The sequence below is a fragment of the Lutjanus erythropterus genome, chromosome 15, assembly GCF_056507025.1.
Source record: "Lutjanus erythropterus isolate fLutEry1 chromosome 15, fLutEry1.hap2, whole genome shotgun sequence".
Classification (NCBI taxonomy): Eukaryota; Metazoa; Chordata; class Actinopteri; order Lutjaniformes; family Lutjanidae; genus Lutjanus; species Lutjanus erythropterus.
The window spans coordinates 9,052,261-9,067,021 of NC_139331.1; the positions used below are offsets into that span (position 1 = coordinate 9,052,261).

The 14,761-nt window shown below is 39.7% G+C and overlaps 1 protein-coding gene across 10 annotated transcripts in view; it reads right to left on the minus strand.

Moving 5' to 3' along the window:
• Positions 1 to 14,761, minus strand: part of LOC146314052 (kinesin-like protein KIF13B) — a 54,216-nt gene that overhangs the window by 6,033 nt on the left and 33,422 nt on the right. For 4 of the 10 annotated variants that reach the window (XM_084737517.1, XM_084737520.1, XM_084737515.1 and 1 more), the window contains 14 exons: positions 13,978 to 14,124; positions 13,766 to 13,795; positions 13,522 to 13,621; positions 12,012 to 12,138; positions 11,509 to 11,564; positions 11,272 to 11,390; positions 10,996 to 11,172; positions 10,792 to 10,884; positions 9,042 to 9,194; positions 8,546 to 8,623; positions 8,032 to 8,088; positions 6,655 to 6,748; positions 6,234 to 6,352; positions 110 to 175 (listed from right to left, as the gene is read on the minus strand). In XM_084737517.1, coding sequence (XP_084593643.1) covers positions 110 to 175; positions 6,234 to 6,352; positions 6,655 to 6,748; positions 8,032 to 8,088; positions 8,546 to 8,623; positions 9,042 to 9,194; positions 10,792 to 10,884; positions 10,996 to 11,172; positions 11,272 to 11,390; positions 11,509 to 11,564; positions 12,012 to 12,138; positions 13,522 to 13,621; positions 13,766 to 13,795; positions 13,978 to 14,124 — 1,416 coding nt within the window. Of the gene's footprint in view, positions 1 to 109; positions 176 to 1,174; positions 1,256 to 6,233; positions 6,353 to 6,654; positions 6,749 to 8,031; positions 8,089 to 8,545; positions 8,624 to 9,041; positions 9,195 to 10,791; positions 10,885 to 10,995; positions 11,173 to 11,271; positions 11,391 to 11,508; positions 11,565 to 12,011; positions 12,139 to 13,521; positions 13,622 to 13,765; positions 13,796 to 13,977; positions 14,125 to 14,761 lie in introns of all 10 variants that reach the window. The other 6 variants (XM_084737524.1, XM_084737518.1, XM_084737516.1 and 3 more) reach the window with 6 other exon arrangements.

The following is a 14,761-nucleotide window of genomic DNA, read 5'->3' on the forward strand; positions in this document are numbered from 1 at the left end:
GTATCTGTGCTCCTACTTGAGTGCAGAATGTGTGTACTTTTGCCACCTCTGCTGCTTTCCCAGTACATATGGACATATGTGTCAGACCATCTGTGATTGGAGAACTTACTGGCTGCTGCTGTTTGCTCATGCCCTCTTCGACGCTGGCCGACTGCACCACGATGCGAGGCAAACTCTGCGACAGGGAAGGAATTTAAAAGATGATCCGTTAATGACATTTTATAAGAAACTGAAAATCTGTAAATTGGCGCTGAACGGTTTGTCGAGCAGATTTTCAAGATGTAATCATGAGCGAGTCGGCGTCATTTCAGCCCGGTTCAACTCGGAGATTAGATATTAATAAGAGCCTGTCGATTTCTGAACCTGTTCATTATACCGTGTGCATGAAGTGGTGATTAGCTGCTGTGAGGGAATTATAAAGCTCAGGCTTCAGTCTGACAGTGAGACAGAAATGGAGCCTGTGGGGAAAAAGTTAATCTACGAGTCTAAGAAGATGACAGATACTGTAGGCTCATACTGTGCTGCTTTCTCTCATACAATACTAAACTAGGATAACTAACTGGGCCAGCAGCCATCTGTTACGATATATGTGGACTGCACAGACTTGTTTTAATTGCTTATAATCAGTTCAGCAGATCAATATATTAGAAAGGAGAAGAATAATTTATTGCAGTGATCATCAGCAGTCAAGATGTTGATATGAGATGCAGAAAGTGCAATAAAAATATTTGTTCATCAGATCACTCAGACAGATAATCATGATAAACTGGTAAAACAATCAGGATAATTGCACCATAATTATAATTGCACCCATAATCATTTATCCCTATTCAGTCTTCTCGTTACCTCCTTAACATTCGATATGATCCATCAGCTGATTAAATATTGTGTTTGATTTGCTTCTGAATGTTTTTTTTTTTTTTTGAGTTTCTGGAGAGGGTAATAAAAATAAAAACAAATTTTATCGTCTTATATCTGGAGATGTTTTAAGATGTTTAATAAATTAGGACGATTGTTCAGCTGTGTTCATACCAGACAGTCGCAGGATATTAATCAGGGTGATTGTGTGACTCTCGTGCAGCTCTGACACGTCACGTTCACAGGGAGTTAACACTTCATTCTGGTTTGATTCGGGTCTCTTTTTACTTTTGCTTCTGAGCAGAACAAAACCTACGTGGAAAACAGTATGTCTGCCATCAGAGAGCAGGTCAAACACGTCTATCCTGTCCCTCTCTGGACTTTTAGGGCAGTGAACCTGGAAGTCAACACAACACGTCAGGTGCACAAGAACGGCTGCCTCTTCTGTTGTCATTTTCACGTAGACCCGGGGGTCTGCAACCCGCAGCTTCGTGACCACATGCAGCTCTTTAGCGCCTCTCCAGTGGCTTCCTCTGACTTTATATCAAATGAATAACGGTCATTATTCATTTCCATTTATCTTTGTTGTAGGTCTGTGAAAAAGCTGAGACAACTCAAAATTTCAAGGCAACATACTGCAACAGATTTTTGAGTTTTGAGCCAAAGTTTTGAAAAAGTTCTACCAACTACAAATTTTTTGTTCAGATAATTTACTTTTCTTCTTTTAATAAGCTTAAATTTTTGACTTTTAGAAACCCCCAAAAATTGTATTTAGAAAATTATAGAGTGAATTCATTCAACTGAAAGTGAATGATGGTTAAAATTTAAATATTTTCAGTTAAAACCATTTAATTTTAAGTCACCAAAATAGAAACAAATCAAGTTTACAGTTCACTGTGACCAAATTTTGAAATGCATTTTTTTCCCAACTAAATTAAAGATTAACAGGTTTTGCCAACCTGTAAAGGTTATTTCAGAACATACTGTATGAGTTTGAGGTGAGACAAACTCAGAAATCTACTGCAGTGTGTTGCTTTGAAATTTGGAGTCGTCTCAGATATTTTTTTTTTTATACAGTAAAGTGATTCTTAACTGACCAACTGTAAAAATTTGTAGCCTACACACAAAGTCATAGCCTACAACTGTGGCTCAGCGCCTTTTCCCCAAATTTTTGGTGTTGTTTTAGTCTTTAAAAAAGTCTTCAGGGAAAAGACAGAATTGACAGAATAGAATTAGATGATAGAATTTGATGGCAAAGGTTGCAGACCCCTGGTATAGGAAACTTTCCTTGAGCCAAGAAAAGCAATTTAAAAATCTGACGTTATCACAATGTAAAATTAAAATTTTGAACTGATGATGGATTGAAAGTTACAAGATCAAAGTTGTTTCAGTGCATCCTGAGGGAGACATCAGTGTCTGAACCAAACATCCTGACAATCCATCCCATAGTTACTCCAACATCCAATCCAGTATTTTACCCAAAACAATAAATGTGGCGCTATACAAACAGCAAACATCAAGGTTTTTTTGTTTTTTTTTTTCCGGCTTGGACCAGTCCAGTGGACTGACTGATCACCATCAGCATATTTATGACCCATTTTCAAAGATTTCTGTCTTCAGAAAGAACCACTGGGACTGAGACGAGTTACACCAGTTGGAAAGTATTGAGGGACAGACTAATACACAGTCGGCTTTGTCAGCAGTAAGAAAAATTTAGTGTGCCGCCAGTCTTATCCTTTAATTGTGTGTTACACATAACTGAGAGCAAATACTTTCCTTATACAGGACTTCTTTTTTTTGAAGTGTTTCTGAATTTGCTCAAGTCACAGAAGTCTCAAGTCCTAAATTCTGAAGACAAGATTAGGACAGTTTTTACAGTTTTTACAGCCTTAATATTGTCTCCAGGATTTCAGCTACAGTATTTTCATGTCACCAAACATTTACAGGTTTATGAATGGGAAATGCGTCCACTGTACTGATTAATTTTCAGCCAGGTGTTGAGATCAGGGCTACAATCAGTCACTCATCCAATTTACACCAACAGCCTGCTAATATTTGCAGTACTTGAGGCTTTTGTTTTGGTGTTTGACCTTTGTAAACATCTGTGGCAGGCAGGGTGGAGTGAAGCGCTAATTAGGGCGATGGCCTCAAACAATGCACCGCCAAGGCCCCGCGGGTTTCCATTCCAACCGAACACGGCGGCACATGATTTCCCTGATTAGCTTCCCTCCGCGGCTCAAGGTGCTAATCAGCCGAATCAGATGCTGTAGTGTTTGGCTGCGGCGAAAAATCTGCAGACTCCCGGGTCTCGATGGCACATGATTGGAGATCAGTGGATGAGGAGGTGGTGAAGGAGCGGGGGCGGCGATGTTCACCTGCTCCTAATTAACCCTCGTCTACACACAGTGTGCTCCTGTCTCAGTGGGAGCTGTTTTGCGGCGTCTCAAACGTCGTACAGGACGTCAATCACTGGGGAGGCACCGATGTTTTGTACTGCACGTGATCATGTTTCAGGCTGAAGACGGTAACTCTAGTAACCTGGGTTTGATTCTACAAACATGATGCTGTGACTCAGAGTCACAGTAACGTTTATTTTTAACAAGCCTGAAATACTTTCAAGGTGTTTCCTGTAACATTTAAACTGTTAAACCGGCAGAAATTTCCAAAACACAATAATGAGCGGTATTCATTAAAGCTGCTCAGAGTGATGCTCTTTATTATTAGCAGTAAAACTCAGCTGGCAGCAGCATTTTCATAGTTGTTTTAGCTGATGGACTGTTCTTTTTGTAGATGAGACAAAACACTGCAGATAGAAATAATTTATTGATTTATGCTGATTTATCCACTGCAACATTAAGAATCAGTTGCAGGGGTTTCAAAAAGTTTAAGTTCCCAGTTTAACCAAATGAGGCTTTTAAGGGTATTTAGTGATGTTCTTCATAAAGAGGAGGGAAGCAGGAGACTTAAAATTAAAATAGAAATATGCGGGACCCTCGCAGGGTTCAGTGTTACTGTTTCAGTGGGTCAGAAACCTACTTACCAGTCAATTTTTACTCGCCCCTGTACAAACTGCTGTATTTATTAGTGGTTATCAAATAACAACAAAGACTTAAGTTAACATTAAAAATGTCTGTAACAGTTCTTCAAAGCCCAAGATGATTTCTTTAATTTGTTTGTTTTGTCAGTTGAAAAATCAAAGATATTCAGTTCAATATGATAATAAGCAAAGAAAACTGGGGAATCTCCATCTTTAAAAGGCTGACAGCAGCATTTTCTGCCATTTTTGTTTGGAAAATTACTTGAACAATTATTCGATTGTCAGTATAACAGTTGAATTCTTTTTTACCACTTGCCCAGTTGCGTAAGTTGGTTTTCAGATTCACTTACCCAACATGGCATTGAAATATGAGGACTGCTGTCCAAATAGGGAGTCGAAGCCATAGATGGTTTATTAAAAAGGTTGAATCCCTGTTTAATGAATAATCTATGGATGAAGTGATACACACAACTCATTCACAGACACTGACTCCTTCTGTGAACATTCAGCAGTAATTTGAACTCTATTTAATGCTGAATGGGAAAACAAAAACTGACGTTCCAGCCAGGAATGGAAATCTCAAAGCAGAACATTCTGGCTTTAGCACCGTTGTCCGAGAAGTGATTATTTCAACCTAGCATTTTTCCTTAATCTCTGATGACAAATTATGGTAATTTTGTGATTATGCACAGTAAATATATCACAGATTTCTGCTGTTAAATGAAAAAAAAAAAGAACAGTCAAAATCGAAGCAGCTGAGAACACAATATCCTGACTTAACACCTCATTTACACCTGGAATTAAAATGAAATCTGTATCCCATCACATTATCTAGTTAAGGAAAAACACATGTTAATAAAGGTGGAAATGTGTCGTGACTGGAATGTGATCGGATCTGTCAGACCACATCTGGAGGGAGTCTTGCTCGCATTGTGTTCCTACTGTATATTAGGAGTAAAAACCATCTGAACGAGGTGCTGGCATCCACACACCACAGAGCAGCAACAGGCCTACAGATATCTGTTTTTAGCAGGTGAGAAGGCTGAAAGAGACACAACTCTAGTTACTCATCATATGTCTGTTCTGTGTAGAGCCAGACCAATATATCGCTTGGCCAATATTATCAGTCAATATTGGCTTATCACAGCTTTTTCTATATCTATATCAGTATCTGTCTATATTTTGTCTGATATGTGCCCATATTAAATTTTTTTTTGGCAGGATATAATGCAGATTGTGTTTATAATGCAATATCAGAGAATATATTGATATGAAATTTTTTAATATCATTATCAGCATCTGGCCCAAAAATCCAATATCGGTCCGTTGAAGCCACCAAACAGATGTAATTCAGCAGATAAATAAAATAATAACTTCATGTATGATATCTGCCTAATTCACAAAGTTTTTAAAGTTTCCCCTCACTCAATAATTCACAAAACTGCATGATGTGTCAGTACAAGCCCTTCACATGTTGGTTTATTAATACATCTACATGGCAGCATCATCCAGTGTGTGGAAATTATGTGTGGAAAATACTAGGTGTAAATGCAAAGGCAAGACTCTGGGATCAGGATAACGTATCCAGATAGAGAACATAATGCGAGCAGGACTGACTCTACGTGTGGTCAGGAAAATGTGATGACAACATTTACACCTTGTGTTAACATGCGTTTTTTCCTGAGTGAATAAAGTGTCTGAATACAGACTGCATTTTAATTAAACAGGCGTTAGTCCCTAATTATGGTCACATTCAAGAAACCCTGAATCTTTTCAAAACAAAGTAACGCATAATGTCAGGGACAGTACAACACTGTACACTCAAGTCTCTTCCATCTCTTTGAAATTATGGATAACTCTGCCAAATCTCAAAGTCAACTTGCAGGTGAGTTAATACAGTTTTCCAAAGGAAACCAGACCGAATCTCTGACATCACCTGGTGAAGCCAAGAGAAATGAAAATGTTTGGTGAAAGTGACACACTTGAGGAAAGCACTGCCTCAAAACCAGAAAAACATGAAGAGGTCTACACAAAAGTGCTGTTTTATTCCTTGTTTATGATGAGGTTTATCACTTCTATTTTTTTTTGAAAACTTCTGAAAACCACTCATCTTGGGCACTGAGGCATTTATTCACTTTATCTATTTATTATTTGTGTTTCTATCTCCATAAGCTCTGTTTCCATAGCAACAGGCGAAAAAGGACTAGGTGCTGATGAGTGGAGGGGATATTTAGATTCAGGCGGCAGTGATGCATATAAACTTTTAAATCCCTGATAAGACAGCGAGCAGAACACAAGCTTAAATCCAGAGCACTGTGAGCCGACTGAATGAGTGTACCTGCTGATGGACAGCTGTCTGCTCTCTGCTATCTTCCTTCCCACCAGGAAGCAGCGACTTCAGCAGCTTGGGTACGGCCTTCACTGGGGGGAGATAAGACGCAGCAAAGCCTGAATGCACTGACGGAGAGGACGCGGGGAAGAAGAGAAGACGAGGAGGGAGCAGAGACGGAGAACGCGAGGACAGGGGGGAAGAAGTAGGAAAAGATTAAACTTTTGAGGCGGGATGAAGGGAAAATGAGAGATGTGTTAGAAAACAAGAAAACAAGTGCCAAATTAAGATACAGAGCAAAAGGACAGATATAGTTGTCCACGGGCTAAAGCAAAAATAGAGCCGATGACATCAAAGGCAGGAAATAGGGAAAGATAATACAAAGCCAGAGAAAGAATCCATTAGAAGATAAAGGTTTTATCAGTCGTACCTGTCTCTGGGTTCAGGTTCTGGGATATGGAGCTGGGCATTGTGCGTCTAGATGATGGAGGCACCACAGAGAGGTCCTGGTGACTCTCCCAACCCTGCACACACAGGAGGGAAAGACACCCAGAGGATGATACACATGTGCTTCAATAAGCTCTGACCTTTAGCAGCCTCTGTTGGTGACCAGACAGAAGTGCAACAGCACTACAGCTGTCTATTTCAACCATTTATCCATTACTTTTAGCCAATTATCAAACTTAATTAAAAGTTGTAGTAATTATTTCATTCAAGGATGAATTACTTTTACTGAATCATTTATCAATTACTTTTAGCTGTTTCAAACATGTACGCATTACTTTTAGCTAATTATTTCAACCATGCATCTATAGCTATTAGCTAACCATTTTGATACGTATCCATTACTTTAAGCAAACCATTTCAATTGTTTATCTATTATTTTTTGCTAATTATTTCAACTATTTAGACACTTCAGCTACAGCTAACTATTTCAACCAGGTACAGTGCTGCTACACCTTTTCCAAAGTCTAAATCAAGCACTTCTCAAGGTGTATTTTCAAGCTTTTCCAGCACTGTACAGTTGTGGTAAATGACATATTTATATACATAATCAAAATGATTATTTCATATCGAATCAGAGGTCATTGTGCTATAAACAGGGTTAGAAAATTAAGTTTCATGTCTCAAAATGTAAGTAGGGCTGAGCCAGTGTCAGACTTATATTATTTCTTTATTTAAAAAGCAAACTACTACTGGCAACTTTATCCAAAATCCAAGCACTTTTCAAACTTTGAAAACATGACATTAAAATTGTTTTAAAGGGGTTTTCAAGCACCTGTATGAACCCTGTCTATCACTTTTAGCTAATTATTTAAACCGTGTGTCTATAATAATTTAAAAAAATATATTTTTGGACAGCTGAAGACCCAGCAGGAAAGGAGGGAGAGAGAGTGGTTGGATAACACGCAGCAGGCCACCATCGATAATAACTTTTAGCAAACAATTTCAACCATTATTAATTAGTGGAGCTGCAACCTTTCCAGCTGCAGGCCGGTACTGGAACTGTTCTGGTTTCTGCTTGCCATCATGCATGCTTTAGTTGCATTCAGGTAAACAGTTCAAAGGCAGAGCACACTGACCAAAACGCAATCTAGAAACCTATCAGCTATCATGTGATGCTGATGTAGCATTTCATTAGGTTTTTTTCAAATTTATCTGCATTTATATGCACACAGTTACAGCAACAATTGTTAGTCTATATCACAGAAACATGAAAAACACAGATGAAAAGCTGTCAGACTAAGACATGGTAGATAAATGGATGTTAATTAGAAGATTAGTGGACATGATTCATGTGTCTCACCTTGAAGTCATTGAGCTTATGAGTGGAGGAGTAGAGCTCCAGGCTGCTGGTTGACAGCTGGTTAAAGGGTTAGAAGAGTTAGAGCCCGGGTGTTAGTGAGACGGGTTAACAGCAGAGAAGAAGGAACTGTGTGAAGAAAAAAACCTAAACTCCAGAACACAAACACCACAAAAATAACTCACTCTTATCTTATCTTGTTGTTAGCAAAAATAAAAAGGTTGTGAGGACACACCCGTTCAGTTCAGTGTGGTTAGAAAATGCAGAGTTCAGTACATGTAAGTGATATAAGGAAGGTTTTGGTTTTTGCGACTCTGAATATCACAGATCTGTTCAACAAACATTGGAAATATCGAATATTAAAAAAAAGGCTAAAGATCAATAGGTTAAAGTCTTGTGTCATGGTTTAAAATGTTTCCATAGCTAATATAGCTACTTTCTTCCAAAAAAAAAAAAAAAAAAAACTGAACCACTCCTTTAATGTTTGGGTCACTGAAGAAAAGAAAACTTGTCTTACCCGGTTGATGTTTGGAGAGCTCAGGCAGCGTCTGGGAGCTTTCCCTCTGACTGCCAGCTGTTCCCTCACAGCCACCTCCTACACACACACACACACACACACACACACACACACACACACACACACACACACACACACACACACACACACACACACACACACAAAGCATTTCTAATTGTGTGATTCATAGAAACACCACCACTTGGTGTCTTTATTTGGATGCTTTGTATTATGCAGATTAATTTGCTTTATTTGTTTATTTGGCAGGGCAGAAAGCAAAATGTTCCAACTCCGGCTCTGGTTGACATTTTCCAAAATGGCATCAGGAGTGAAAGAGACAATGAGGATTTAATGTGCTCATTCTTCAGATGAATACTAATCAAAGGAACACAGTTAACTGAGACATTTAGGTATTCTGATGATGCAATATACCAAATGATTTTAATGTGGTTTTAATGTTTCACGTCTCAGGTGTTCATGAACTGCATGTCCTGACCTGTCTGAGTCTGTCCAGAGTGAGGATGTTCTCCACAGCCAAGACGCTGCGGAGGTATTTCTCTATGGCTGCCTCGCTGTCACCTGACTGGTCGTCCTCGGTGCTGGCAGCCAGCCTGGCCAACATCTCCCTGTCCTCTGGACCATGGATGTCCTGTGGGAGCAGGGAGACAGAATGTAAGGGACAGGGCAGCGTCCTTAAATGCCAGCTCTCGGTTCACCCTGCCGGGGCTGCGTGTATTCAAATTATCCTGCTTATCACACAAATGTTTACCACATTTAGCGTCCTTCACAAAATGTCGAAGGCTTTATTACGAGCCACAGTCTTTCACAAGCTTCCACTGGTGACATGAAACGACTGCAGATAGAATCTAGGAGCTGCACTGTAGCGGAAATGTAATTACAGCTAAACAAACAACAGAAGAAGAACACAGGAGAGTACACCACAGCCTCCAACCAGCAGAATTCTTCTCTGGTCGGTTATTTAGAAAACCAAGACCGCAGAGTGAATCCAGTCAGCATGAAATATTCAACAAGGCTGTGCAGAAAGGAAGATAAAGGCCTACATACATAAAACATGTCAGTGTGGTTGAGCTCTACCACTTGCACTTCACATCATTTGCATGTACATTTTTAGAAGCCTATAGATTAATTTAAAAACTACACCCTGCTCTTGAAAGCTGGTTAGTCAAGGTTAATTTCTAAAAAATAAGTGCATCAAAATGATGGTTACTGATTCAGAATGAATGCAAATCAGGTTTCACTTATATACGTGGCTAAATTAGACAACAATTGTAGTTTATTTGTGTACTTCCATGTTAATTTGACCTGACTCAAATTTCTTTGTTGTTGCTGATCATTAAGGCCTCATTTTCTTTCTACATCTGAAGCTTCTATTTAGGTTTTCACATGAAATGACGACAATTGAAAACAATCCTTGAACAAAGTCTTCAGTTTGAATAAAACCACTTTCGCAGCCTTTTTTTATTAAATCAGCTTTCTTTGACCAACATAACTCATCAGTTTCATCCACAAAAATGTAGCTCTTGGTGCTGCCAGACTGCCATGTTAATTTAGATGCGTGCGACAAGTGACAGCAGTGAAAATATTTTGGAAACAAATATGGAAATGATTGCATCTACCTTTTTTCAATGAACTTTTATTTGACTTAACAGCACTCTGAAGTTATTGGAACTGTTTGGATCACACAAACAAACCTACGCAGCCACAACTGGAATTTTATTCTACAAACAGTGAAACATTAATAACATTAGTGTAGCCTGATCTTTATCTGCCACAGTGCAGAAATATTGGCCTTGAACAGAATGAATATAGGAGTAAATGCACCAGTTCATTTATTTATTTTGGGGTGCATGTTTTTGTTATTTTGTAGTTGTTGCCACTGATGGAAACCATTACTGTCACGCCTTGTATATTGTACAAAGTCAGACCAAATTCATCTTCCAACAATGTCAAAACAAAAGGCAAGAAGTCATTCTTCTGCATAAAATAAGAATACATCATCACTGTCTCCAGTTTTTATTGTTTGTTTACTAGTCAAGCAGTTTATAATGTAACTTAAGTGATGGATGTGTCAGTGGTGCTCTGTTCTACTCTGCCATTCTTCATTTTTTTTCTACAAATATGCAGCTGGAGACATATCTTGTTATGAAGATTTATCAGTTCCTACAATAAAGAAAATAAAATTTTATTTTACTTTTCAAAAAAATAACTCTGTGGTCAGTACTTACCCCTGGGATGTTAGAAACGATTTCAAAGGTGACTCCACAGCCGGGGATGGTGCTGCGCTGAGACATCCTCTTCAGCAGGCTCTGAGCGAAACCCTGCAACCCCAACACACAAACACAACTTCTCAAATTAACTGATCTCTGTACCAGCGGAGCAGACATGTTCACTCGCTCCTAGAGCGCCCATCATGCCGCAGAGACACCGACCTGTCTCCCGGTGACGTTGACGCAGATGCGTTTCCTGAGTACCAGCTGCATGTCGGCTGGGTGGCTCAGCTGAATCACTGTGCTGACCGTCAGGTAGACCCTCTGGTCAGCCGACGTCACGCGGCTCAGCTGGGGGCACTCGTGCACCGTCGAGTCCCAGGAGGCCTCCACTTTCACCTGGACCACGTTAAAAAGCATGGAAATGAGCAGCTGAAAGATTGCCTCCATGTAGGTAGTACATTTGGGAAAACGGAAGGGACCTGAATATCAGCTTACCTCTGGATCGTGGTGTTTAACAATATGAAGGTCAAAGAAATCGTCCTCTTCCTCGCCACTGAGTACCGCATCCAGGCCCCCAGCCAACGGGGCTGAAAGACTGGACTGGAAATCATCAGCTGGAGGGAAAAAAAGGCAGAATAAAGAGGGAGAAAATGAATGCAGGTTAAATAGTTATCAAGACATCAGAGGATTTTGCCAAATCATGAGCACAAACTACGGTGAGGAACGACGTACCACTGAGATCCAGGAACAGGACAGGAATGTGTGTTTCCATTCCAGGGACAGGAACCCTGTGGATAAACAGCACCGTCAGCACACTGACTAAACACCTGAGTGCCTGACAGCTCCCTGCACTCATCCTGACAAGTTACTAAATAGCCGTCCTCATCATCGCCAAGCAATTAACACCCAGCTAAGAGGACATGATGAGTAGAAAATCAGAAAATCCTGCTTCTTTCTGAACATTTCTGACCAGAGCTGAACAAAATCACAGCGATGCAAACTTGACTTTTACCTGATGAGTTGCTGTCAACCATTCATACAAAATGAGATGGGGAAAAGAACTTGATTGTAATAGTACTGGATTCCTAACAGCAGGTTTTTACAGGGCAGCGACAAAGTGTGAAAAGCGTGTGAAGCATTGTATTCTGAAAAGCGAACCTTTCCTGGAGAGAAAAAAACAAACAAACACTGACAAAAACTGTTGTAATGATTCATATTTCTTCACACACACACACCTCTCCACCGGTGCTCCAGGGATACCGCTGCCAGCCGATGGCACCAGAACAGCGTTGCGTTCTTCAGTGAGCGTCAGGCGACACTCCAGCAGCTGAGACTCTCTCTCAACATCGTCCTCTGACTTATCTACACACACAAACACAGGTGAGCAAACACACAGGAGGAAAGAAAAGAATATAAAAAAAAAATTAAGAATGCGTCAGCTAAAGATTACATTTAAACAATGCGTGGTCAAAATTACATACAATTCTCTGTATTTAAATAAAAACTGAATATTAAATATTATATAGGGCTGGATGACAGTATTTTATTATTGTTTATTGTCATTCATTGGAATTGTATAGAGTGCTGCAGGAATGAGCCCTAAAACCTGGAAATGAGTTAGCATTTCCCTCAACTCAGTTCCCTTGTCCTGAAGTCAATGGATTTTTTGAATGGAGTTTTTGGTATTTGCCTGAAATAAGGTCTGTGGTTAACACACGTTTATTATTTAACTTTTGACTTCTGGTGATTGCATTTAAGCTTCAAAAATCAAAAAAGCGGCATTTGTTGGAAAGATTATTTTGCTGAACATAATAAATCAAAATAAATCATAAACTTTTGTTCACATCAATCCAAAACACAATGAAATCCATCCATCCATCTGATTATGGTATTCCACATTTTGCATCTTTATTGTGCATTTACTCTCTTTTTTGGCAAATAAATTACCCTCAAAATGCGTGTGTAGGGAGATGGAGAGACAGTCCTTAAACACAACTGTAACTGATTTAAGGGCAGTGGCGCTGGATTATTTAAATGACACAGGCTTGTGCTTAAAGCCCATTTTAATTAACTTACTATTTCAAAATAATCTGCAGACTCCTATTGTGCATTTAGAGATGTTTCTGGCAGATCGGACTGTCCGCCTGCTGAGCCCCGTTAATCAGCACGCGTGACGTGTGAAATTATATTTTGGGTAACACCATCCTGAACATGGAAATATTCTTGAAATATATCCTTTCCCCAGCCCTGTTCCATACTGGCTATTAGTTTACAGCAACAACTTAACAAACAAACTTAACAAACAAAGCCATAATATATTTTTTGGTAAGTAATCATGTACTTAACAACCTGCAGTTATGACACTTCCAAACTAGGAAAATCTTGCAACTAAGTGAAACAGTCACTGTTACTCTATTGACATCAAGAGCTCAAGACTTATGATCAGTAATGATAATGATGACTGGAACTGTACATCACTGCCACTGACTTATGACACGTAACTGAAGAACAGCAGCACTTGTGCTGTAAAATTATAGCCTGAGAAACACATTTTAATCAACAGAATATGAGGAGAGAAGAATGAAGTACATGTTGGTCTTTTAAAGCTGAACTACGCTGAGCAGTGGGAGGAAATGACATGCTGCCAGAAAAAGTGCATACTGACAAGAAAATGGATGGCAGGAAATGTTGCTGCGATCAATCATTTCTGTTCTGTTCACAAACGCCTGGTGCTGGTGACTGTACCTGGTTTGCTAACTATCTTCTGTAGCTGCTGGTCCAGATACTCCTGCCTCTGAGTGACGATGTCCAGCCACTGTTCCCTCATCCTCTCCAGGTCCACCTCCTACACACACAGACAGACAGACAGACAGACAGAGACACATGTACGCATCAGTTGTACAGAGACAGACTTTTTAATTTCACTGTTCACATGAAAGAAATACTCTTCTCTGCTATGATGCGCCTTTAACCTTGATCATCTACTCACTTGGTAGCTGTCCATTTCTTCATCCTCACCCTGAAATTGTAATTGAAATAGAAACAAAGAGTCAAATAAGAGTTTTAAAATTAATTTAGAGATGAGGTGTGTGGAGAAAGGTGGCAGGCACATAAATGCATCATTACACAAAGTAGTCACGACAACCAAAGATTTTCCATAAAATCCCTCATCAAACAAAAATAAATACATTTCCTCCTCACCCATTGTGATTCGCTGCCTCTGGAGGGACGCGTCTGTCGAATCTTAATGTCTCCGATGGACACGGAGACGACGGAGGCAGTGATGAGTGGCATGGTGCCTGAGTCTGGTACTGAGCGCACCTCCACCTGGACCCGACGGGACTGACCCTGGATGTGTACGTTTTCATGAGAAGATATATATTACCTCAAATAAAAACACACTTTTCAAATAAAAGCCAAGTCTCAAATAATAGCCGGGGCGTGGTTGACATGAACAGATAAAGGCCGGCCACAAAAACAGGCCGAAGAAAAACAAAGAGGGGATTAATGCTGCATTCCAGACAACTTGGAACCTAAAAATTACGACTTCCGCAGGAAAAAGTACAGTCGAACATCACTCAAACTCGTCAAACAACAATGACAGCAGCCATGAAGCACACATTGTAAATGGTAAACCTTCAATTAAAAGGCAACATAAAGTATTTTTGCCTGTATTTATCTAAAAAAAGACAAACTGTCACATAGTAAAACCTGTTCTGCACTTAAACTGATCTGAAAAATGTTGCCAATGTTATTAGGTAGCATGTTACAGTTTTAATCGTGTTTCACAAGGAGGATGCACTGCTGAGAGTTCAACTGTTGTTACACTTGCCAAAGAAACATCAGTTTGTCATGGTCGGCCATGTTTTTAGTTTAAGTTTGGCATTCTGCACCTGAAACGCTTGGAGATCAGAAGCTAGAAATTTCAACTGTGAAATTCCGACTCTGATGGGAACGCAGCATAGCTCGGGGTAGCTGTCATATT